Source organism: Ambystoma mexicanum, chromosome 4q (genome assembly GCF_040938575.1).
Source record: "Ambystoma mexicanum isolate Mex_15411 chromosome 4q, UKY_AmexF1_1, whole genome shotgun sequence".
Lineage (NCBI taxonomy): Eukaryota > Metazoa > Chordata > Amphibia > Caudata > Ambystomatidae > Ambystoma > Ambystoma mexicanum.
The window spans coordinates 231,654,198-231,680,694 of NC_090928.1; the positions used below are offsets into that span (position 1 = coordinate 231,654,198).

The 26,497-nt window shown below is 45.6% G+C and overlaps 1 protein-coding gene across 1 annotated transcript in view; it reads right to left on the minus strand.

The window, feature by feature from the left end:
• Positions 1-26,497, minus strand: part of REV3L (REV3 like, DNA directed polymerase zeta catalytic subunit) — a 1,615,620-nt gene that overhangs the window by 685,132 nt on the left and 903,991 nt on the right. The window contains exon 12 of the mRNA XM_069607775.1: positions 21,108-21,250. Coding sequence (XP_069463876.1) covers positions 21,108-21,250 — 143 coding nt within the window. The remainder of the gene's footprint in view (positions 1-21,107; positions 21,251-26,497) is intronic.

The window sequence follows — 26,497 nt, forward strand, 5'->3', positions numbered from 1 at the left end:
TAGACCACAAGTGCATTATCTTGATGCTGAAGTAAGAGGGACTAATCTACAGATCACATCATCTCTATACACCATACCAACGGATAGGAACAATTAGTTGTATCGTATGAGCTACCATCCTCAGAATATCCTCTGCAATTTGACATGTGGTCAAATGTTACGGCTCAAAAGGATCATCAGCGACCCAGAGGAATATGAACAAGAGTTGGACAAACTACATAAGAAGCTACAGGATCGAGGATATCCAGAAGAGGATTTAAAAAGGGCATCAGAAAGTGTCCACAAGATCTAGAGAGCATTTTAGCAACCAAACCAAAACCTGATGCATCAACAATTGTCCGTTTCAAAGTTTTCAACACAAAGCCCCCAAATAAAGATTTATCAACAAATAGTGGCCTATTTTAACCAATGACAACAGGATCAAAGATTTGTTCTCAGACAAACCAGTGTTCGCATACCAAAGGACGAGCAATCTACGAGATTTACTAGTGAACACAAGCGATGAAAGACAATTGGTTGCGAAGAATAAGAATCCAGGCACATTTTCTTACCTCAACTGTGGGAACTGCAATAATGTCATCAAAGGGGGAGTAGTATCACACCCACGTACAGGAGAAAAAAAAAATCACCCCAAGATATTTTGCAACATGCAACACAGAGAACAGTGTGTACTGTATACGTTGCCCTTTTGGCATCTATTATGTGGACGAGCCAGGTCGCAAGGTAAGAGTAAGTATGAAGGGGCATAAGTCTTGTATTAGAAATAGGAATGCCAATTCATCTGTTGCCAGACATTTTAATGAAAAGAATCACAGTGTTGCGCAGTTAAAATTTCAAGTCCTAGCGGTAATTGAAAACCGTGATCAGAGGCAAGACACAAAGAAGTGGTGACAACAGAGAGAAGCCTACTGGATCGACCGATTAGACACCCTTGTGCCCAGTGGAACGAAGAGTGGGATCTGAATTGTTTTCTATGAATGTTCTGCCTATTTATTTGCTCCACAATGAGATATAATGAAATAATGTTTGACACATCATATATCACAGACTAAAAAACGGTGGTGTAGTAGGTAGGAGTATTTCCCCAAGGGTTCATGCAACATTATGACAGTCTAAAAGTTTAAACAAATAATTAGCAGGCATTGACGTGACAAGAGATAGAACATAGATATCTCTACCATGAATTATGACCACAGACTTTGTTCAATCAGTAGAAGTAACATGTCACCACTTTTGCTTTATCAGCATCAATAAAATGAGATACATACGGATATTCTCTACATTGGCATAATTTCACTTTCTGTATTTTAACTCTTGATTAAGGAGGGCAACGTATAGAGATGTCAGTGTTTTCCTCCGACACTGACTTAAATTTAGACTAAGTGCAGAAATCATCATTTATTTCATGCGCTCTTTAACAGAATCCCAACATGCACAACACAGCATATCTACATATGCACGCGCAGGAGTTTTTACACGGACCTCTATGAGAGCAACACGTTACTGTCAATATCCATATTGTAGTTGCTTTATCTGAAGTAAGTGGAAGAAACTATCGATTCCACTTTGACTGGACTCCTCGAGCTCCTCAATATCACTGTACCACATATAACAGCATATGCATGAGCAGTAATTTTAAGATGCTTTGATATCAGAACCACATGTTACTGTCAATACCATTGTTGCGTCATATATAGTTAGTGGAAGAAACTTTTTATTTTACTATCATAGAGGCATCTAAATATGCATTTATTTGAGAGCGACATGTTTCTGTTAATATCAATATTATAGTTGCTTTATCTGAAGTGGAAGAAACTATCGATTCTACTAAGACTGGACTTCTCGAGCTCTTCAATATAACTGCAAGATATATAATACAGCATATGCATGCACAGCAGTTTTTCAATGTTTTAATAGAAGAGTCACACATTACTATCAAGATCACAGTTTTATATTATTAGTGGAAGAAACCTTTGATTTCACCATCACAGAAGCAAACAGTAGGTAGATATACATAGCAATGTTGACTGCACTAAGATGGGCACCACGGCCCCAGCGTGACGGCCATCTTTGTCAGCCTTCATCCCCAGGACAACAGGTAACAACTTACTACTAGGAGTGAGCACGAGAGTCATGTTGAGTTGCAATACGAGTGTGCTTAGGATTTCCAGATTTTACACATCAGGGAAGATAAGAATGAATGCACTGTTTAAACATATACAAGACAGTAATTTATTTTCATATCGGAGTGATTGTGATCTTATGTTCTTATAACTATCTACAGCGCGCACCGTGTTACACGGAATAGGCGAACAGCGTTTGCTTGACAGGTCAGATTTTTTATCACAGTACACGTGCATGGTTGACTATTTTGGATCTAGAATTTGGAATTCTGAGTCACGTTAGAGTAAATAGCCAGTATTTGATACTCGGAAGTACCTTTTGGGCTGATCACGGCATAAGCATTCTAAGTGAGCATGTTAACACAGAACATTTAAATAACGCCACTGCTGTAATGCAATAGTAATGCCGGAATGGATGCAAAGGGTGTATATCAAGACTTACTTACCTTTATTACAAGGGATTCACTTACCTATACTACATTGGATACGCTGACTAGGCACAAACAAACGCATTGACAAAGTTAATGGTGGCATCGCTGACACAACGACGAGCAAGAAACATTAAAATTTCTCTGAAATTCTGTAAGAGCAAGAATGAGCTAACATGCTTTAAATGTCGTTTCTTTATGTGCCATATCTGCACTTCTGTTAGAAGCAATGAATTAGCTAACATGCTTTCCTTAAATTAGGTTTCTTTATGTGTTACATGCTTTGTTACATGTGTACCCTGTTGGATTGAATTACATGACAAACATGATTGATTATTATAAACAACATGACAATGTAATATGCACGCATTCTTGTTTTTGAACATCACTGATTAATGAGGAGTAGATGATTAAGGGTATCAGACTAGGCCCTGATGAAGGACGCACAGTGCGAAATGCATTGGCCAAACAGTCACATTTTGCTGAACTAACTTTTCAATTTTTTTCGGAATAAGTGTGATATTAAAACACTATGTTTGAACTAATGAAGAATTGAATGTCATTATGTTCCAACATTTACTACAAGAATTGATTGGAAGAACACAATTAACCCAAAGTGGGTCAAAGTGTGCGACCCACAACAAAGCCTAACTAGCCTAGGTCCTTTTTTCTCTCAATGTTGCCACCTTTGTCCGCCTGATTTACGATTATGTTGTTGTTGCTGGATAGGATGTCCAGTGGTATTCTCTTTTCTTTCGAGAGGTTGCCCCGTCTAATGCTGCTATTATGTTCTTTTACCAATGAGTTTAAATCTTTGGACACTAGACCAAAACACGTGCCAATATGTTTTTCTAAAGGAAAATTAGGAATTACTCTAGAGTGTGGCTTAAGTTTGTCGTTGGAACTAAAGTTAACAATTGGGTTGTCGGACCTATGAGCCCACTCCACTTATATTTAAAGTTGAGTTATGTGATATGTACTGCAGGGAGCAGCTGAGTTTATAGAAACGTTAGCACAGAACCCTATGCTATATCTAGACAAAGAGTAATTGTATGTTTCCAATACAAGCACTCCTTAAAGTTATAAAAGCCAAAATTGGAAAAGTGAGTCGTTTCATCAATAGGTCTCGTCACCTCACAAAATACATCTCGTTACTCGTGGATTTGGGAATTGTTAAATCACATCATCCCTGTGAATATTGAAGTGATAGTGTGTTTTATGGTATACTACAAAAAGTACCCGTTCTCTAACAGGTTCTGTAGACAGACATGACACTCACCAATTGTTGAAAATGAATGATCATGTAGGTCGCTGTTCCTCCTCACCCTGGCATGGTGCAGTTCGTTGCAGTGCAAATATCTTGGAAACCGTGCATCCTAGGGCCTTGAAACATGGTTTCAGAAACATTTTTTGTTTCCCTTCCCGGTGAACATGGTTTATGGTTTTGTGGGTAGGCAACATCTTGGAAAGGTCCTCTGGAAAAGTCATTTCACCTGATACGGCAAAAATTGAGAACCATTTGGAAAGCTACCTGCCTTCACCTTCACCTCCAAGGTCCATTGGCCTCTCATACATTTTTTGTTCCCTTCCTGGTGAACATGGTTTATGGCTTCATCAGCAGGCCACAAAGCCACAAACACATTTGGACTTTTGTTGAAATCCAGGGAAGGGGGTGGGGTGTCCAAATGTCATTTAGCCAGTAATGTCCGGAGGGTCCTAACAGGTAAGTATGCACAATTAGGAGCAGATTGGTGAAACAGTGTGGAACTGTATAAGAAACGACGCTTCGTGCCACAAACCCATACACAACTTTTGACATATATTGCGCCAATTGTGTTACAACGCAAAATATTGATTTTTGAGTGCTTAGACAAAAGCTCAGTCAGTTGGAAGCATACTTAGTAAATCGGTTGGCCCAGCTGATATTACAAACTAAGGAATCCTATTATATAAAAGGGAAGTACAGCAAATAGATTCTTGGCTGCAAAATTACATAAACAACGGACGAAGATGAGATGTGCATGAAGCATCAAAGTAAGGCAGATAATGTCACAAGTCTCTCCCCTTCTCACCCGTTTCTCCTTGCTTGTGACTTTCTTGGACGTAGCTTCCTTCTTTCTTACTGTCCGGGACTTGTATAACCCTGGACGCGGGTCTTCGGAGTCCAGCATGAGGTTTGTAGCCTTCCAAAAGGAAGCGTTCCGTATCCAGGACGAGGAACCAGGATGAGTCGGCTCGAAGGAGTAGGAGCGCCGGCTCTGAGCACCAGGCGATTCCAGGAATAGAACCACGAAATAAAGGGTAGGGGGAAGGGAACGAAGGAGTCTCAGGAAGGAAGGAAACAAGGTATCAAGGAGAGCGCGAAGCGAAGCACGTCTAACTACACCAAGCAGTAACGTTGAGACGTGCAGCACCACAGAGGCGTGGCCTTTTTCTAGGAAGCTGAACATAGCATAGAAAGGCTGGTGCGCAGCGTTCCGGAAGCGTCGGCCATGTTGGAGGAATCACAGAGTGCACACCGTGGTGCATCATGGACCATGAAGTCCAGAAAGGGCGAATTCGGCGGTTCATGACAACATGCCTCCTCCTAAGCCTTGCACCTTCGGGTTTGCTTGGCTGGATCCGATGATATCTTTGTAACAAACGAGGGGCATTCATGTTTGAAATAGGTTCCCAGGTGCGCTCACTGGGAGGGTATCCTTTCCATTCAACCAGATACTGGAGTTGGCCTCGTCTGTATCTGGAATCACATATCCTGGAGACCTCGAATTCAAGTTGGTTATTGATTAGCACTGGAGGGGGTCTTGGAGCAATTCGGGTGGATTGCACAAATGGTTTTAGCAAGGAAGTGTGGAAAACTGGATGAATCCTTTTCAAAGAATCTAGAAGCTGGAGTCGGTAGGCAACTGGATTAATGATTTCTTATATGGAGAAAGGTCCATAATACTTGGGGGGCCAATTTATTTGGTCGTAGATGTCGAGGAAGAAGTTTCAAGGACAGCCAAACCTGGCCTCCCACTGCGTAAGAAGGGCTTGTCTTCTTTTGGTGTCTGCATAACGTTTCACATCTTTCCTGGCCTTCTCCAGTCGTTCTTTGGCGTCTTTGTGGACATTTGATTAATGTTTCGATCCAGGAATCAACCGCAGGGACTGGGGTTGGATGAGGCAGAATGGACAGTAGAATTGAAGGATGAAATCCCTGGGTACAGAAGAACGGGCTGGTTTTGCTGGTGGAATGATCCGAATTGTTGTAAGCGAATTCGGCTACAGGAATCAGAAGCGACCAATCGTCCTGGACTTTGGTGGAGAAACTGCGAAGAAACTGCTCTAGGGTCTGGTTGACTCCTTCTGTTGCTCCATTGGTTTGTGGGTGGTATCCTGATGACAATGCATGCTGAATCCCAATATTTGACATAGTTTTTTCCAAAATTGGGATATGTATTGGGGGCCTCTGTTGGAAATGATTTTGGAAGTTAGTCCATGAAGTCTGAATATGTGTTCCAGGAAAATCCCAGCCAATTCAGATGAGGATGGTAACTTGAACAAGGGTGTAAAATGAGCCATATCTGTAAACAGATCGATAGTAACCATTATGGTTGTGTATCCTCTAGATGGAGGTATTCCACGATAAAATCTGCTGCGATGATTTCCCAAGGTCGTGTTGGCATAGTTGGTTGGTGTAAGAGACCTGCTGGTCTTCTGTTATGTTTATTCTGGTTACAGATTGCACAGGATTGGACATAGGTTCTTACGTCGTCTCTCATCTGTGGCCACCAGAACTGTCTCTGTAAAAGATGGAGGGTGGAGGTGATGCCTCGATGTCCTGAATGGAGGGCATCATAGCAGAGTTCTGTGATTTTACGTCTGAGTTCTTGTGTGGGTACTGCTAGCCGGTTTTCCTTGAAAAGGTATCTGGATAGCTGGAGGTTCCTAAGATTGTTATCTTCGTATTCCTTCCAGAGTGTGGAAGAAAGTGTTTTAGCACAAATGTCCTCCAGGAGAGAAATAGCTGTTACGCTCACCTGGTATCCACGGGGATGCCCGTATGCCCTGGTTGCCGGATTCCCCCCCGGATGTGCTCAATTCAGGATGATGTCTTCTATGGCAGGTGTGCCTGAAAACGCAGGAGGACTGGACTTAGGCACAGATTTTGTTTCCTCCCACCAGCCCCTTGGACTCAACCTGATGGCCCCCTCCTCACCTTGTTATGATGTCTGGCGTGCTCTCCGTCCTGCTTTCTGCGCAGGGGCGCGTAGTTTTCTGTGGGTTGAAGCGACCAAGTTAACTTCACTGGTGCCAACCCATTTGAGTGTCTTTAAGGAGGTAAGTCCGATTATAGCAGTCTTTGAAGGCCTTTGCTTTTCTTTTGTGCTATTAATGTCTTTCCCTGATGGTTTCCCCCTTAGGTGTGCGGAGGTTTGCTGAGTGTGCTGCTTGGGTCAGGCTCCCGCCGGGATTTATGGACGCGGAACGTATGAAGAACGGTAGTTTCAGCGCAAAGTGCGGCACGCTAATGTCTTTTTGGGCTAACCTGTATTCTTTATTCATTTTCAGGTTGCGATGGTTTTTCTGGGCGTGCAGAGATTTCCGGAACGGAACCGGCAGAGATATGCCCAGCCGGGTGAGGAGGCTATGGTTACTGCTGTGATTGCCACGAGTAACCTGTTTAACGTTGTCCCTTTTTCTCTCCCCCCTCCAGGTGCTTCGTTCCGGTGCGTGCGTGATGTCCTGAAGATGCTGCCAACAGGATGGAAGACCGCGAGCGGCCGGGATCGAAAGGTTGGAAAGCTGCAGGTAAGCTGGGACTGCTAATGATGTTCTTTTGTCTCCTCTGCAGGTCCGCAATTCTAGGAACGCCGGGTGCTGGTCTCTGAACACGATGAGCGTCACGCTGCTGGCTGCAGAATAACGCAAAGCACGTTCTTTAGCTTGGGTGTGGTTTATATAGCCTACCCCTGTAAAGTAGTCCAGGTAAAGTAGTCCGGGCTACCACACCCTAAAACACTGCACCACCCAGTCTGGTTCTTAGGGACTAGACTGTGTGGGTGTCTCCATGTCCAAAGGTGCCAGGACTGATTCCAGGAGAGTCCCTGGTGATAATTTAAGGCCCTTGGGGCCCCAAATGAACCCTGAGTCCTAACCCTATCTGGCATGTGACCATGCCAGTGGGGTTCTGGGTCACGGGTCGTGACAATAGCTTGAGCTACAATTACAGAGTCAGGAAACATCTTGGGAAAGGTCCGTGCTTTGAGAGGCTCGTAGTCAGGACGTTTGGACAAGGCATCAGCTATGATGTTATGTGTTCCATAGAAATGAAGAATTTTAAATTGATATTGGGCAAAAAAGGCAGCCCAACGGGCCTGGCGGCTGTTTCTGCACTCCAGGGATTTTAACACTTGTAGGTTCTGATGGACAGTACGAACTTGTACTGGGTGTTTGGCTCCCAAAAGGAGATGACGCCAGTCAGTGAAGGCTTGTCTGATGGCCAGCAACTCCTTCTCCAGGACGGAATAATGTGTTTCACTGGGAGTCAAGGTGCGGGATAAATAACCAATGGGATGTTCCGTCTTGTCTTCAAGTTCTTGTTTTAAGACTGCTCCGATGGCATAGTCGGATGCATCAGTCTCAACTAGGAAGGGACGATCTATATCAGGTTGAGCTAGGATGGGAGCTCGAGTGAATTCCAGTTTCAGTTGTTGAAACGCAGACTCTTGAGCCGAGGACCATTGAAACGGAGTGTCTTTCTTTAAGAGTGTTACAATAGGGTGTACAAGGTCAGAAAATGTGGGTATGAATTTCTGTAAAAATTAGCAAGTCCCAGGAAGGATTGAATCTGTTTCACTGTAGTGGGAACAGGCCAAGACAGGATGGAATCAACCTTGGAGGGATCCATTCCGATACCTTTGGAACTAAGGACGAACCCAAGATCATGTACGGTCGATACATGGAAAAGACATTTTTCAGGTTTGGCCAGGAGTTTATGTTCACGTAAACGTTGTAGAACTGCCTGAAAGTATTCTTGTCGGTTCCGAGGTTCCTTGGAGTAAATCAGTATATCATCTAGGTATACAATGACGAAAAGGAACAACATGTCAGAAAATACCCGATCCATGAAGCTTTGGAATACTGCGGGGGCATTAGCGAGACCAAAGGGCATTACCAGATACTCAAAGTGACCAAAGGGAGTTCTGAATGCCGTTTTCCACTCATCGCCTTCTTTTATGCGAATGAGATGGTAGGCACCCCTGAGATCGAGTTTAGTGAAGATGACAGAACCCCTCACTGCCTCTAGAATGTCCGAAATAAGAGGTAATGGATAGCGTTCCTTGAGGGTGCCTTGGGTGAGGCCACGGTAATCCAGACATGGTCGAAGTTCCTTGCAGTCTTTTTTAGGGACAAAGAAGAGAGAAGCACCAGCTGGAGGCTTGGAAGGTCGAATAGTTCCGTTTGTCAAATTGGTGTCCAAATATTCTCGGAGGGCTTTTTCCGGTTCAGACAGAATAAACATTCTTCCAAAAGCAATCACCGTTGAAGGCTCTGTATCAATGGCACAATCCTCAGGTCTGTGAGGTGGAAGAGATTGAACAATGGCTGTTGAAAAACACATCTGAGAATGTTTGGTATGCTTGAGGAATTTGGATAATGTTGGAGACAGTTACTGAAGGTTGCTTGGGTTCCTGGAGGTCTTCCGAAGGACTTGGCAATGTGGCAAGAGATAAACAATGGGACATGCAATGTTCTGAACTGAGAAACAAGGATCCGGCTGCCCAATTTATGTAGGGATTGTGCTTCTGTAACCAAGGCATGCCCAAAACCAAGGGGTAATGAGCCGATTTAATGTCAAATTTGAGGATTTCCTGATGATTGTTTGACAGCAGCAAGTCCTTGGTTTGGTGGGTCATGGGTCCAAAAGACAAGGGACTGTTTGTCAATGGTTTCGACAGGTTGTATTACCTCTTTGGTCTCTCGTGGGATGTGATGTTTGACAACCCAATCATGGTCTATGAAAATGCCATGGAACCACAGTCCACTAAAGCCAGGATGGGATAGGATTCCTTTTTGGAAAATGATATGACTGTTTGTAGAATCACAAGAGTGTTCTGTCCTGGAGATTTCAAGGAGGGAATAGATGAGGAGCAAACATTCTCCCGAAGCTGTGCTCCACCTAGGATCGGGAGCTGGCGTTTCCTGAACGCCGAGGTGGCGCTATCGGACATTCTCTTCCAAGGTGTTTATCAGTGGCGCAATACATGCAGTCCAGTATTAATCCTACGGATCCTTTCCTGGGGAGAAATAGGACCTTGGAAGGCTCCTAGTTGCATAGGTTCAGAAGCTTGCGTAGCAGTTGCTTCTTTTGGGCAGGGATAGCTTTTGGCTGACTTAGGAGATGTTGATTTAGATTTCCTCTTTTCCGCCTTTCTTTCCTGGATCCGGAAATCAATCTGTAGAGAGGTCCAGGAGGGCTTGAAAGGAGCTTGGGCGAGCTACTCTAGCTAACTCATCCTTTATCTCATCATTTAAACCTCTTCGAAAGAGGGTAATACTGGCTTCCGGGGACCAATCAGCTTCTATTACTAGCTGTTTGACGCTTGTCACATTAGTGAGCATATCCCGGGTCCCTTGTTGGAATTCGAGCAATCTTTCATGAGCACTGTAAACAAACTCAGGGCGATCAAACATGGCCTTAAGGGCTTCCACAAACCCATCATAATCATCCAGGAGAGCTTTGCCAGCATTGACTAAGGGAGTTGCCCAGGCATCATGAATCCAACCTTTGCTCGTGGGGTGGAAAAATAGTATGGTTTGAAAGTGAAATGTACCAAACAGGAACATAGAAAAGCACGTAGATTCTTTGATGATCCGTCGTATTTGTCCACTACTCCCCCCTAACAGGACACTTTCCTTGGCAGCAGTGTCTCGAGACAAAACCAGCTTTTTTAATGCAGCAATCTCAGCCTTAAGGTTTTGAACTTCAGTGGTTAATTCTTGCATACCGCTCATGAGGACCTGGACTGCGGCTTCCATATTTGCCTTTGTATCAGGTTTGAGGCGTCTCATCTGTCACAAGTCTCTCCCCTTTTCACCTGTTTCTCCTTGCTTGTGACATTCTTGGACGTAGCTTCCTTCTTTCTTACTGTCCGGGACTTGTATAACCCTGGACGCGGGTCTTCGGAGTCCAGCGTGAGGTTTGTAGACTTCCACAAGGAAGTGTTTCGTATCCAGGACGAGGAACCAGGATGAAGACGAGTGGGCTCGAAGGAGTCGGAGCGTCGGCTCTGAGCACCAGGCAATTCCAGCAATAGAACCACAAAATAAAGGGGAAGGGAACGAAGGAGTACCAGGAAGGAAGGAAGCAAGGTATCAAGGAGAGGCACGTCTAACTACACAAAGCAGTAGCGTTGAGACGTGCGGCGCTGCGGAGGCGTGGCCTTTTTCTAGGAAGCTGAACGTAGCATGGAAAGGCTGGTGCGCAGCGTTTTCGGAAGCGTCGGCCATGTTGGTAGAATCACGGAGTGCACACTGCGGTACATCATGGACCATGAAGTCCAGAATGGGCGAATTCAGCGGTTCATGACAGATAAAATGGAAATCATTAAGGCGTATTACAACCAAGTATTGAAGGGAGAGACGCCGAATCCAACTAGTCGAAATGAATTTTTACAAAGGGCAGAATTACCTCCGGTAGCAATAGAGGACCAGGTGCTATTAGTCCTACAGCCTCTACAGAGGTGGGACAAGCAATAGACTGTTTTCCTCACAATAAAACCCCAGGACCAGATGGCTTTGGGAACAGTTACTATAAGATGTTTAAATCATGGTTGGTACTTCATCGACGACAGTTGCTGAACCTTCCCCTGAATGGTTGCTGCCCTCTCTTCCGAGGACAACGCCAGGCAAGACACCGTATTGAGCCGGTCATCTAGGAACAGCGCGTTCTGCGATGGTGTTAAGCAGGACTTCGGAAAGTTGATGGAGAATCCCAGATCCGTCAGAAGCTGGACGGTCGTCTGTGTCCGACGGCCAGCTCCCACGAGCAGGCATGAATGAGCCAGTCGTCCGGGTACGGGTATAAGTGTATGCTGTGTAGACGCAGATGGGCCGCCACCGGAGCCAGGCACTTTGTGAACACCCTGGGGGCGACTTCAAGCCAAAGGGTAGAGCATTGACTGGTAGTGCTGTCCCTGCACTATGAAGCATAGACATTTTTGATGTTTCTGGTGAATAGGGACGTGGAAATAGGCTTCCTCCAAGTCCACCGACGTCAAGAAGTCTCCTTTTTCGAGTTGGCCAAGCACATGCTGCACCAGGACCATCCTGAACTTTTGTGACTTTAGATATTTGTTGAGACGTCGTAGGACTAGGATGGGCCTCCAGCCCCAGTTTTCTTTCAGACCAGAAAGTATCTGGAATAGACTCTGGAGCCCCGGAGCCGTTGGGGAACTAGCTCCTTTGCCCATTTTCGTAGCATGGCCCACACCTCTTACAGGAGCTGGGGGATGTGCTGCTCCTGACGGGTAACCAGAGGTATCAGTGGACACCTGCGTTGAAACACCAGAGTTTGTCCCTGGGCGGGAGCGTCCAGCAACCATCTGTCAGTGGTGATCTTACACTCGCTGACGAACATCATCAGCTGGCCTCCCACTGAGGTGCACGAGTGGAGGCCCGACGTCCCGGCCAGTTCAAGCCTGCTTCAGCGACACTGTCCTGCTACCGTAGGCCTGGGAACAGCTGCTGTAGGCCTCCTGAGTTGTGGATCTGGAGGGTTGACGGTACGGAGTGGAGAAACCTTTGGAAGACCTGCTCGACTTTCCCCTGGAGGAGTGAAAAGAAGAGCGATGGTGCTGGAGTGTGACCAGGGAACGGGCCATCTCTGTATCTGCTTTGATGGCCTAAAGGGACTCGTCAACAACCTTGCCAAATACATAGTCCAGTACCTTCGCTTGGACCTCCGGACGGAAATTCATGGCCTTCATCCAGCCTTGGCGACAAAGGCAAAACCGTTCCCCATCTGCCGGAACCCCGTGTCTGCAACGGCCAAGGCCACTGTCATGGCGTGATCAGACGCTACTTCCCCTTCCTGGAAGAGAGCGATTGCCTCCATTCTCTGATCGTCTGTGAGGAACTCCAGAACAGGTCCCAGCTTGTCCCACAGCTCCCTGTCGTACCTGGCTAGGATTAAAATGCAAATAAAGCTGATTAAAACAAAAACTGAAAATAATTCACTAATTTAGCAGAAGTTCAGTGTTCCCACGATATGGAGACTTAAGGAGGGAGGGAGGGAAACAGAGCAAGAAGGAGGGATCGAAGATCAACAGGAGAGAGAAGGATGTGGGGTCCTCCGAAATGAGAAATATCCAGATACAGAGAGAGACAAGCCACCAAGTCAATGACACCGTTTGAGGGTGAGGACACAAGTTGAGACCCACTGTGAAAGATGGATGGAGCCACCCCAAAAGCTGAAGGGTGTCACCTGTAAGGTTGGCATCATGGAAGGAGACACAGACAACAGATTAAATGTAACAAAAATACCTTTATTAACTTAAATGTCAGGATGGTGTAAGGCTTAACTTGCCCTATGCTGAGGTGGGATTTTCCCTACCTAAAGAAACTAAGGATAGTCCACCAGTAACTTAAAAGGTCTGTCTGTGTCCGACGCCTATGCTGGTCCTCACAACTAAAACAAAAACAATGTGTAGGGAATGTCAACCATAAACTAAACAGTGGTCCAAAAGTAAAGTTCTGAGCTATTTCTAGCTCTGGCTTATTCTTCATTTTCTCCTCTCCAAATATCAGAAAGTTCACCACAGTGTTCAGATTACCTTCTTTTGGATTTACTACAGTTCCCCACCTTTTTAAATTTCAGGTTTGCCTTGTCCCCAAGTTCAATATAGTTTCATTGCAACATGTCTCAGGTTTCCTTCCCCAAGTTCAATGTAACAGTGGTCACAAAAGGAAGTATCCTGAGGCTCAGTCTTTAAAGTAAGTTTCAACAATTCTTTACAGCTCAGGGTTCCCTTCACCAAGCTTTAAATTCACCAATATTAGTTTTCCTTGTAACACTATAGTAGATTTCCTTGTCAACACAAAGGGGGCTCTCTGGTCTTGGGGCAGTTGTCAGACCACATGGTCCACCCATTACAGGTGGCACAACCAGGAACCTTCAAGTCTTTTATCCGTTCGATATTCAACAAACAGTTTCTGAAAGGTAGCTTGAAAATCAAACCATTTCTCAGACTTCACTTCACTCTGCAGTCCATGTTCTTAATTCAACTTGGTTTACTAATTCCTTCAATGCGTAATTCACTGCTAGTAGGTTTATTACTTTCATTCAATTCATTATTCAATCTTGGCATATTTGCTGCTTTCATTCAGTTTGTTATCCAATATTAGCAGGTTTGTGGTTTTCAATCAGTTCGTTATTCAATACTAGCAGATTAGCTGTTTTTATTTAGTTTGTTATAAGATATTAGCAGATTTGCTATGCCTTGTAACACTTGCCTTTCTTTCATTCATATAACTTCACATCTGTAAGAGGCCTATATTCCCTCAGTGCTGTGTACTACTTTTTCAGCCTGCCCAGAGCGCTGCAGTCTCTGGGTAACTTCACCTGCACTCACCGGTCATGGGCGTCTTCCTGCGGTGGCTCTCGCTGCTCCTCTCCTTCACTGCTCTGGCTATTGCTATGGGTTCTGCAAGCCCTGCTCGCATGTGGACAGGAGCTCAGCTGGCACCCCAGCTTCATTCTTTGCTCTTGCCTCGCTGCAGCTCCATTTGCTCCCCCATCACAAGGGAGGCTTCCCTCAGCTTGGGGATGTCAGCTGGCATCTCGGGTCCCACCACTGCTACCTCCAGTGTTCCGGGGTTTCCTGCTGATCTCTGCCGCAGTTCTCCAGGTCTCTCACTCCTCCCATTTCAAGGTTTCTCCTTATATACACCTGTGGTTCTTCAATAAGCTGCAGGTGTATTCCAAGGCCCGTGGGATAAGGCTCTGAGCCTGTCCTTGCACACACAGACAACTCCGGATTGCGAGATGGCAGGAGCCCCCACTTTCACATCCACGTCGCGCTCCAGGAGGAGCCCGCTCTGCCTCCAGAGCGGTATCCACTTCTGACAAGAAGTGCCCCACTACCTGCAGCGCCATACATTGGGTCGCTGACCCCATCGCCCCTCCAGCTGATCCCCGACGGCTTTTTATTCGAATCCCAACAGCTGATCACCTTCAAGGCACCGTGTGGCAAAGAGAATCCCAGGCCGTAAAATGGCCGCCGCCACTTGTTGACATGTTGCCAGGCAACAGTCGAGCCAGCAACAGGAGGTCCCGATTGGTCCCAGCCTAGCGTTACCCTACGGCCCTGAAACCGGAAGGCGCAAGCCGTAGTGGTCCCGCAGGAAAAGGCCCGTGGGATAAGGCTTTGAGCCCGTCCTTGCCGGTCACTGCCTGGCACTACTGGCCAGGAATCTCTGTCCCATCCAATCCCCACCTAACCTCAGCCAGATGTACAACGTTTAGCGGACAAAATCATAGATGCCTGCTCATTTGCTTCGTTACACCCGGCGTGTGCAACGTGGCTGTGACAGACCCATCTACAACACAGAGTGCACTAGGGTCCTCGATGGACTAAAACGCAATTCAAAACTCAGACTTTGCACCAGCTCAACAGATTGCCCCACAAACTACTCTCATTGCGTAAGTCACCAGTACCACCTAGCAACGACCACACCCCCCTATTCATCCACTCTGTGAGTATGCACCTACTGCTTGCATTTTGATGTCCATAATACTGTAACTGCCGTAGCGTAATCACACGATTGTTATATGCCCCACCGTCAATATATCCATTGACTGAACATATATGCCGATTTCAAATGGCCATAGATATGTTAAAACAATACCTGGCTAAAACTGTAACCTACCACTGCCTATACTGTTGATTCACTTGCAGTAATTGTCAGATCCCTGCCTACTAAACAATCAGCCGCATGGTTTTATCAGCTACTCATGAAATTTCGTTGTTGCGTCCATCTTCCCCCATCTGTATCGTTCCCATCTGTACTGTTTCCCGACCCGCATTTTGCTTACCGATGTACCCAACAGCCCCACAAGCACCTCTACTACTGCACCTACAGCCATCAGTCCTCTCTCTCTAAAATCGCATACCATCGTTAGCCCGGCTGATAATGAGCCAGCTAATGGTATCAACTATCTCTTAGCTCCGTCTGCACGCAACTGTTTTGGAGCATTAGCCCATCACCAGTACATGCATACTGGTTCACACTGTTAGTCGAACCAGCCCAACCTTGTATGTGCTTCTCTCCTTTGCAACAAAATTTGGAATAGCCTATCCTACCATACTAGCATATTACCCTATGATTGTGCATGTACACTGAAAATGTCGACTTTGCCAATCTTACCAGCATGCACACTGCCATTCAATTGACAAAAAATGAAACAGCCAGCCTTAGGAATATTTGTCCACATGCTTTGAGATAAGTTGTAATAGTCTATTCTACCATTCTAGCATATCATCCCTTGAATGTACAGTGAAAGGACCGACATAGCCTATTCTTATTGCTGTGCACTTTGGCCATATTGCTCATCTGTCAAAAAGTGAAATAATCAGCCTTATGAATGCACGCACACTTGCCTTGAGCAAACTCGAAATAGCCTATTATACTTTTCCAACCTTACCCATGAACGCACATTGAAAGGCCGACATAGCCCACCTTATTTTACTATTTTGTATACCTGCCTCGCTAGTTATTTGCCCCATGTCTAAATAACTCACAGATTCTAGTTGCTTTAGCCTAGTCTATGCGAGCAACCAAATTGAATGCAGCAACTGTTCAGTGGTAACTTAGCTATAGCAACCAAATTGGACTTAGCCATACTATACACACAATGTTCCTGACAACCTTCCTGACAACCATCATGTTCCCAATCTGTATAATACCTCAATCCACTCCATGCACAAGAGGTAATTTCATTGTGATCAATGAAGGACTAGCCAGACTGGGTTGCCAGCCCCACCACCCCATCCCCTGGCCCACCCCATTCCTACCACACTACCTCCATTCCCAAAGCAAACTGCACCCATATATACCACGCTCTCCAACACTACGAACGAGGCAGCCTTAACCACCCCCAACCCCAGGCACAACTCCGCCACACACCTCAGACCTGAAGAGACTAATTACAAGACTATACCTACCTTGGGTATTGACAGGCTTAATAGACTCTGGGCCAGAACCAAAACTACCTCACGAGCCACCACTCTCTCCACAAAATTGCCTGAGAAACTAGACACTGATGCACATAACCGCCAATATAAAGACCAACCCAAGATCCTATCAATCCCCAAACCAAATCCATAACCAACATACACACCCCCAACCTAGGTAATACTCCTGGAAACACACCATCTCATGCCCCCACATCCACTCTCAATGGCGCACTCATCAATGCGCGATCCCTCAGAGCTCATGCCATAGAAATCCATGACCTCCTAGCGGACCAACAACTTGATATCCTGGTGGTCACTGAAACATGGCTACACCCTGCTCCAGGCCCACTCTTAGGCTCTTGCTATCCCCCCAAGTTTTAGCATCCACAGAACAGACAGGACCAACACCCAAGGAGGCGGAGTCGCCTTAATAGCCAGAACCACCCTGCAAATCAGAGCTTGTCCAATAGAACAAATACAGGGCTTCAAACTACTATTAGTAAAATATACATCCAACCCCAAAACCACCACCAACTTCTTGGTAGTGTACAGATCACTGAATAAAAATACTCGCCCTTACTTGGACATCCCCCTACTACTAACACCCATCATCAAGCCTAACACTAAATGCATCATTCTCAGAGACATCAACTTAGGATATAGTGATCCCCTTGATCCTGACACATCAGCCTTCAACACTGCAATGTTAGACAAACTTCACACAGCTGATAAATGAACCCACCCACTCTAAAGGAAGAACGCTGGACTGGCTCCTCACGCTGAATGCACAAGTCACTATTGATTCCATCCTCCCTGTAGAGTGGTCAGATTACTGTTATCAACTTCACTCTGAATAACAATCTCACAGACCACATTACCTCCAATAAACCAGACACCTTTGAAACCAGAAATATTAAGAAGCTCTCAGCTGACAACCTCTCCCCCGTCCTTAATGCAGTATTAACAGACACCAACAACCCTGCTTACCTAGCAGAACAGTACCAATAAAGCTTCACCCATACTATAGATTTACTTGCTCCCATCACCACCAAAACAGACAGAAGATCACGCTCCTGGTTCAATGAGGAATTAGTCTCCCTGAGACGCACAAAAAGATTGCTTGAGCACCTACACAGGAAAACTAACACCATAGAATCAGCGAAAGCCTTTGATGAAGCCAACAAAAAATACAAATCAGCCATAATCACACAAAAAGCCAATGCCTTTAACTATCGCATCACTAATGCCTCCTCAGACAGAAAATAACTATTCTCTATCCTCAGAGAGTTAGAAAATCCATGTCAAGTTATGGCACCCACTAACGCCAGCAAAGCCTGGTGCACCACAATACAAGACGCTTAGCAGCCAAAATCCTACTACTGCAAAAAAATGTAAAGCAAAAAAACCCTCTTAGCAGAAAAAACTCCAACCACCATCACAGATAAACTATCTTAATCCACTCTGGGCAAGCCATTTCACTTCACACCAGTCTCACACAAAGTAGTGTCAAGACACCATAGCCAAACTTAAAGCCTCCAACTGCAAAGAAGACCAATTCCCATCCCACCTAGTCAAACTTTGCGCCCCCACCCTCACACCCATCATTACTGAATTTGTTAATGCCTCCTTCTATACCAATTCAGTCCCCACCAGTATTAAAAAAGCATGGGTAACCCCCCTCCTAAAAAAAAAACACCTTAGTCCCCTCAATCCCCACTAACTACCGACTTATTACAACGGTACTGTTTCTCCTAAAAATAATCAACAAAATAGCTTACTCCCAAATACAAAACCACCTAGAACAGCACCAATTACTAGGAGACAGACAGTCAGGATTCCACTCTAATCATAGCACAGAGACAGCCCTTCTCGATCTGAAGATCCAAATGGATGCCACCAGAGATGCAGGCAAACTCTGCCCACTAATACTACTGGATCTCTCGGCGGCATTCGATTTGGTCGACCACAACAAACTCTGCGGCACACTAGCAAATAACTTCAACCTGTCTAAGGATGCCACTGACTGGATTAAATTATTCTTGTCAGACAGGACATCCAGAGTGTCCATCGGTAAAGAATCAGCCAACCCTATACCAGTTCCCATAGGCGTCCCGCAAGGTTCCTGCCTATCCACGACACTGTACAACACGTATACTAAGCTGCTCTTCGCTGCCCTGAATGCCATGGGTGTCATCTACACCAACTTTGCAGATGACACCCAGATCCTCATCCCACTTACAGGCAACCATGAGCAAGACTCACTGCTCATTAATCAAATCAACTCAATTAGCCAAAACTGGATGGCTAATAATAGCCTCTGCCTCAATGATGACAAAACAGAGCTCCTCATAGTAGGTTCATCCTCAAAAATCAACACTTCAGCCGGCCTACAAATCATTCATCATTGATGGCACCACAATCCCTGTACTTAAACAAGTTAAGACATTTGGTGTCTACTTAGACGCCACATTAACTATGTCAAAACAAGCAAACACACTAGCCTCCTCTACCTCCTAGACCTCCAAACTCACCTTCCTTAGTCGTAAATTCCCCTCACCTGATAACTGCGTTACATTAGCAAGAGCAAGCTGGACTATTGTAACATCCTCTTCGTTGGCACGTCCAAAACCAACATAGTCAAACTTCAACTTATGCCGAACAAAGCTCTCTGAGCTGCCCTAGGCATAAAAAAAATCCAAACACATCTCCAATGTCAGGAGAGGCAACCACTGGCTCCGCATCCAAGCTAGGATACTATTAAAAACTCTAAGCATTACACACGAATGCATTGCTAATAAAGCCCCCAAATTTACACCAATTCATAACACAGTCCTGATGAAATCTCAGACCAGACTCCTCAAATCCAATAACAACCCACAACTCGAAATCCCTAGATACAAAAGAGAGAAATTGGGGCGTAGCAGCTTTAAAGTCCTTGCTCCAAGGTACTGGAACTCCCTACCTACCAGTATCAAGACTGAAACATCCTACCTAAAATTCAAACAAGAAATCACTGAAAACTTGGCTATTCAATCAATATTAAATTGAACGAAGACCCCGACTAAACCTCCACCGTCTGCTGTATATACACTGTATGTAACATTACCATTGTTTTTACTTTATTCTTGCTTTATAATAAGATCGTATTTAGCCACTGTCTGCAACTACGCCGTGATACCTCCGGGTCTGGGCATATTATAAATGTAATTACATTTTTATTTAAAATAATTATTCAATTCTGCCTGACTCGGATTAAGAAGGCATGACTGACCTTCATACATTGCAGGCATCTTCTTTGTCCCAGTACCTAAGTGATGAGTGTGACTGGTGTTCATTACTCTCAGCTGTTTCTTCCTCATTTCAGTACTGTCAGGTGTCCAAAGAGGGGGAAATGCGGGAGCAGACCTCCAGTAGCCCATGAAGGTCAGGGGAGGGTTAGGTTGGTTGTCATTGGAATAAGGGGGATATCATGTCTAGCCTAAAGGCAATCCACTCTCAATCCGGGGACCCTCCACCCAGGTGATCCTCCCTCACTTGTCCGCGCCCAGGGTCAGGATCCAAAAGCAATGGCTTCTCCCCAGCCACCTGCACAGAGGATCCAAGGGAAGTAGGAGTGAGAATACCCTCCGGTTTCTCACACATCCCAACATCCATCAAGCCTATCTGCTGGAATAAACCATCCCAGAAAGACTAGTGCCACTAGCTGGGGTAGCTGGCCCGAGCTGCTGGAAGGGCTTTCAAACTGTGGTAAACTAAAAGAGTCCAGTGGAGGAGAGAGAGGGCAAGATTTAGATGCGAGTCACTATACACTGATGGATTAACAGGGTTCAGTAGTAGAGAGAACAAGAACATTACAAAGCAGAGGCAAAAAAAACATTCCAAAGCAGAGAACAATCATTAATGCAAACCCAATCCCGGCAAATGTACATTTCCTTAATAAATCTTTAAACTTAATTTATGTGCTCATCACATTCATCAGGACATTGCAAAACTCCTATTTCAGCTAGAGTGGACCAAGGATCTTTAAGATCCAAAAAGGGGAAAGACCTAAAAGTGCAAAGGCCTAGGATAGAAAAGTAGTTTGTACACACAAAGTTCACCGTCTTTCTTTAGAATGTAAACTGTTGTGCATGTTAAAATAGCCTAGAATCGCTTTCAATACGGTCTCTGTGATTGCTTTATAGCTATATTGTTTGTGATAGCAGTATATGTCAAATTGCATGGGCAAATACATATTTAGTACATAAACTCTACCTAGAAGTATCAACAGTATCCTTTGAACAAAGATGATATTCTTGTAAAGGTTACTCACTTTTCAAATCAAGTGCACTTACCACTGTTTTCATCAGCAGTGCCGTCTAATTGAGGTATTGAGAGATTAGTTAGAGGAAAACTGTTACCATTCCATTCCATCTCATCATCAGAAGATGATGCCTCTTCCTCGCTCAAGGTTCCATTTGCATGTTTTTCTGGCAGCCTAGAACAAATTAAGGGTACTCAGTGAAGCAAATGTGAGTACACTGAAGCTACAAGCTTGAGAATGTTAAACCTCATGCAACATTTTCAAACTCCCCCACAATGTCAGTCAGTAATGGCAATATCCTCAAACCCATCATCACTGCCCTGGATACACTCCATCACAGCTCTCCAATTGTGTTTGACCGGTCAGACCATTTAGCAATCCCTTTAGACATTAGTCACACTGCACTCGTGAAGCAGACCCATCAGAAACCCTGCAAACAAGTCTTCAGATCATTCAGGAACTTCCCAGAGGAGGCTTTCACAGAAGACCTTTACAAATTCCACATGACTGATTGGCCTCTGACGAACCAGGACTGCGACTCGCTCCTCCAAGAACGCAGCACCACCCTCACAACCAAAATCAATCACCATGCCCCAGTGAAACAACAATCAAGCCTAAACCTTCAGCACCCTGGAACACAAGAACTTAACTTCAACAAACAAACCATCAAAAAACATGAGAAGACTTGGTAAAAATTCTGCAGTGCATCTGACCTCTGTTCAAGGAACTCTGTGCTACATGCAAGCGACTGATCACCACTGCCAAGGCCAACTACTACCAAAATACCATAGCTAAGGCCAACAATGAAAGCAGAGCCAGATTTAAAACCATCAAGCACTGCATCAACCCTCTGACCGACCCACCCGTTCCGCATTTCAACCAAGAAATCCACTGCCATCAACTCTTTCTTCATCAATAAGATCAGCATGATCTGCTAACACAGACACCAACACTACAACTGACAGCACACTACACATCCCATTTCGCAAAACCACAACTACCTGGACAACTTGCAAGACAATCACTATGAAAGACCAAACTTCCATTCTAGCATCCCTCAAGGACACACCATATACAGACCTCCTTGCTTCTGTACTCTGCACTCCTTTATTGGAGAATCATCAATAACTCCCTAAATCAAGGCACCTTCCCCTCAACACTCAAGACCAGACAAATCCTCCTGCTTCTCACAAAACAAGCCCTGAACACAGACGCCTTCACCATCCCATCATCCATCTTCCATTAAAAGGTACCCTCCTTGAGAAAGCAGTAGCCATGTGTTGGAGTCTTTTACTAAAGTCGACCTATGGTAGGGCTAGAGAAGGTTCACTCTTGGATGCACAGGGCTGCAATTCTTAGATTTGGCCTGAACCACTCAAAAGGTTTGGTAGCTATGGCTGAGCAGCCAGGCTTAGTCTGGGAGGGAGAAATGCTGTAGTAGACTACAAAGACCTTTGAGCACACTTGCAGTCAAGGAAACACTTAGACACTAAAGTTATATAGAAATATGCATATTTATTTTATATACACAAGGCAATGTTCAATTCCAAATACAAATCAGATAAGTCAGGAAACTTTTATACATATATACAATATGACATTTGTAGTAGCAATACTCATATCACAGTTAGACCTTTAGATAGTAAAACAGTTAATTATCAAGAGAAGCTTTGAATTAGCAAACCATTTATCAACCACAATTACGCAACACTGGTAGTTTAGATACGTTTGTGTAGGCCGAAGTGTTAGAAGTCCAACCCTATATGGAAAATGAGAATCTCAAAAAGTCAGATCAGGACACTGGGGTAGGGGGATGGCAGAATAAAGGAAGGCAGACACTGTCAAAGTTGTCGAAGTTCAGAAGATGCTTTTAAGTAAGAGGTAGGTAATGAATTCTGATACAAATAGTTCAGTGGGGGCTAAAATAGGCTACCTGAAGAAATGCAGCCTTCGGGACAAGTGTCCCGAGGCCCGGGAGAACACTGTTGGATCATATACCCCAACCTGACTCAGGAAGCTCAAGAAGAGCGAACAACACAAACTGCCTAGGTAAGCACCCAGGATTTAGACAGTACCTTCTATGGTTAAGAAGAGGGATGTCACCAGCGGGTCCCTCCGGTAAGAGGCAGCAGCTCCAGTTCTGTTATCTGGCCTTGGTGGCTGGATAAAGAACATTTGACAGGAGCAGACGGTCACACTTGGTCACAAGGATGCCCAGCAGAGGATCTTCGTGGCACTTGAATGTGGAGGCTCGACACAGGCTTTGTAGCTAGCAGTGACGGTTGTCACTCGGCAGACTTTCTTCCTTCGTTCGGTCCTCAACTCTTCCGAGGGTACTTGTATGGTCAGGATACAGTCTCTGTAGGTCCAGACGGATGTCCACGTGTTTGCAGCCGGAACCGCGCTTGACAAGAAGAAGCACAGCAGCAGTGCAAGAGGACCAAGGGTATTCGGGTTTTGCAGCACTTTGTGTGATGATTCAAACTGTAGCTGGTCCGAGACTGGTTAGGCCCACCAGTCCAAGGGAGGAAGTCGTCGGGTCTGGATCTTTCCTGATGCACAGAAGAAATGGTTGGAGCTGAAGCGTGCACTCCGTCAGCTTGCCAGGGCTGGAGGTGGCTGAAGACATCCTTCCATTCTTCTTCGGATGGTGCTTCCAGTGGTCTACACTGGCTTCCGCATCAAGACCCTTGCCTTTTATGCAGGAACCCAACGAAACATCATGCATGTAGCATTCAAACTTTGAGTGATGGCAGTCCCAAGGTGAGAGCCAGGCACCCAGTTAGAACTGAATCGAATTAGGCACACTGGGGGACAAAGACCTGAGGAGTTTTGGGGTCCTCCCAGACGCACTGGATCCTCTGAGTGGGCTTCCCGATGGGAGCCCGAAGACAAAGGAATGAGCAGGACTGCCCCCACCTAGGTTAGCAGAGCAAGTCTCAAGAAAGGGCAAGCCACTGAGTTGTCGAAATAAGAAGACCGGCACCATTTTCAGTCAATGGATACTCATGTTATGTTACTTTGCATTTATATAGCGCCTTATGTATCATTGGTATGATCTCAAGGCGCTGGTAGGTTGAACGCCCTCGGGAACCGTAGTTCAAGTCAGTAGAAAGAGATTGAATCAATAAGGTGCGTGGGTGCACCAGATTTGTGTGCAGCCGGTGTGGCACTTGCATGATAGCTGCTTCTTAGCGGTAGGTGTGGTGGATGGGAGATCCGGAATATGTGTTCATTCTGGTGGGATGATACCCAGACTGATTTCTGGCTGTGTTAGGCCTGAGAAGACGCATAGGCTAGCAGGTGTCGTGAGCCAGCTGTGTTTAATTAGGATGATGAGGCGTATGTGGCGGGTGTTAGTATGAGAACAGCTATACCGAATGTGCCACAGTATCGCTGTGTTCTAGTTGAGTGGTGGTGTATAGGAGAGAGTAAGCGTGGTGATGATATGGTGGTTTTCAGTAATGTGCTTGAGATCTTACTGAACATCTGAACTCCATCCGTCCCGCGCGCTCCAATTGCTACATGCAGTCCATGCGTTGCATCCACTCCATCTACTCATGCGCTGCATCCGTTCTATCCATTCCATGCACTCCCTACGTTCTATCCGTTCTGTCCGCTTGTTCCATCCATTCCATGCACTCCCTACGTTCTATCCATTATGTCCGCTCATTCCATCCGTTCCATGCACTCCCTACGTTCTATCCATTCTGTCCGCTCGTTCCATGCACTCCCTACGTTCTGTCCATCCGTTCCATGTGTTCCATCCACTCCCTACGTTCTGTCCATCCATTCCATGCGTTCCATCCACTCCCTACATTCTATCCGTTCTGTCCGCTCGTTCCATGCACTCCCTACGTTCTGTCCGCTCGTTCCAACCGTTCCATGCACTCCCTACGTTCTGTTCGCTCGTTCCATCGGTTCCTTGCGTTTCATGCACTCCCTACGTTCTGTCCGCTTGTTCCATCCGTTCCATGCACTCCCTATGTTCTGTCCGCTCGTTCCATCCGTTCCACGCACTCCCTACGTTCGTTCTATCAGCTCCATCCGGTCCATGCGCTCCATCCGGTCCAGCCACTCTATGCGATCCGTCCACTCTATTTGATCCGTTCGGACCAGCCACTCTAAGCGATCCGATATGCGATATGTGTCGATTACCGCAGCTGTGATAGCAGCCTGCAAGTAAAAATCACTAAGGCAGTAGAAAATATCCACTGCCACCTGCCACTGTAACTAAAGCTCAAGGAGACGTAAGGAAGGGATACTATGTATTCCCTCAGCCCTTCACATAAGGTGGGGTAGGCTGATCTCACAAAAGAAAAGCATAGGTAGGATAAAAAGGTATGCTCATAACCGTCATGAAGAACAACATTAGAATTCAACCATTTACTTGGAACTATTTAACTTGGGGGGGAGTTCACCCAACATGGAGGCACACACATAGCTCAGTTACAAGGAACGGCGCTATGCGGTCTAGTCTTTTGGGTGTGGCAGGCCTGGGACTACATTACCTGGACTACTTTCGGTGTGGCAGGCCTGAGATTATTTTACCTGGACTACTTTACCTGAGACTATTCAAACCACACCCAAACAGCAGAACATGCTTTGCATTATTCTGCTGTGGGCAGCGTAACACTCACCGTGTCCAGTTCTTTGATGCCAGCTTACCTGAAACCAAGGACCTGCAGAGAGAGAGAAAGAACACTAGGAAACTTACCTGGAACAGTAGCCTGTCTTCAATCCATCGCAGACTTCAGTTCCACTCACCTGAAGGTACGAACTCCATCATCAGGCACCACATGCATCCTGGAATACCATAACCTGGAAAGAGGAGGAAGAAAGACAGCATAAGTAAGTGTTTATTCACGTTTCCTTCCGAATGAAGAAAGCCACACAATTCTTACCTGGGTAGTCATCTCCTGGTCAGTATCAATGCTGTAACATTACGCCGCTCAGCGAGTAACATTGCAACTTGCAAGGAGAGAAAAGACACAAGTTAGCAATATAAAAGGCGAAACAGCGACGCGCATCGTGCATTACTCATCGGACAGCATCGCCCACACCGCGCTTTCGCCTACCGGCCCATGCTCATCTTCAAACTGCATGACAACTCCAAAATACCTTTCCATACCTAAAAGGAAAGAAGCAAGACATTATTATTCGAACTAAGAGGAACATAAGAACTGCATATAAAGACTGTAAAGCAGCAAACCTACAGAGTCGCAGCAGGCCTGGATTCCCACAGGGGGGGCTTGCACCAGTGAAGTAACTTGGTCGCTGCTCACCCCCCCACATCTACGCGCCCCTGCCACGAGGAGCAGGATGGAGTATCCACCTTCTACAATATTAAGGTGAGGAGAGGGCCCAAGGTGGAGGAAGGAGTTGAGGCTAAGGGAGGTGGGAAAACAAAGACAATCTGGT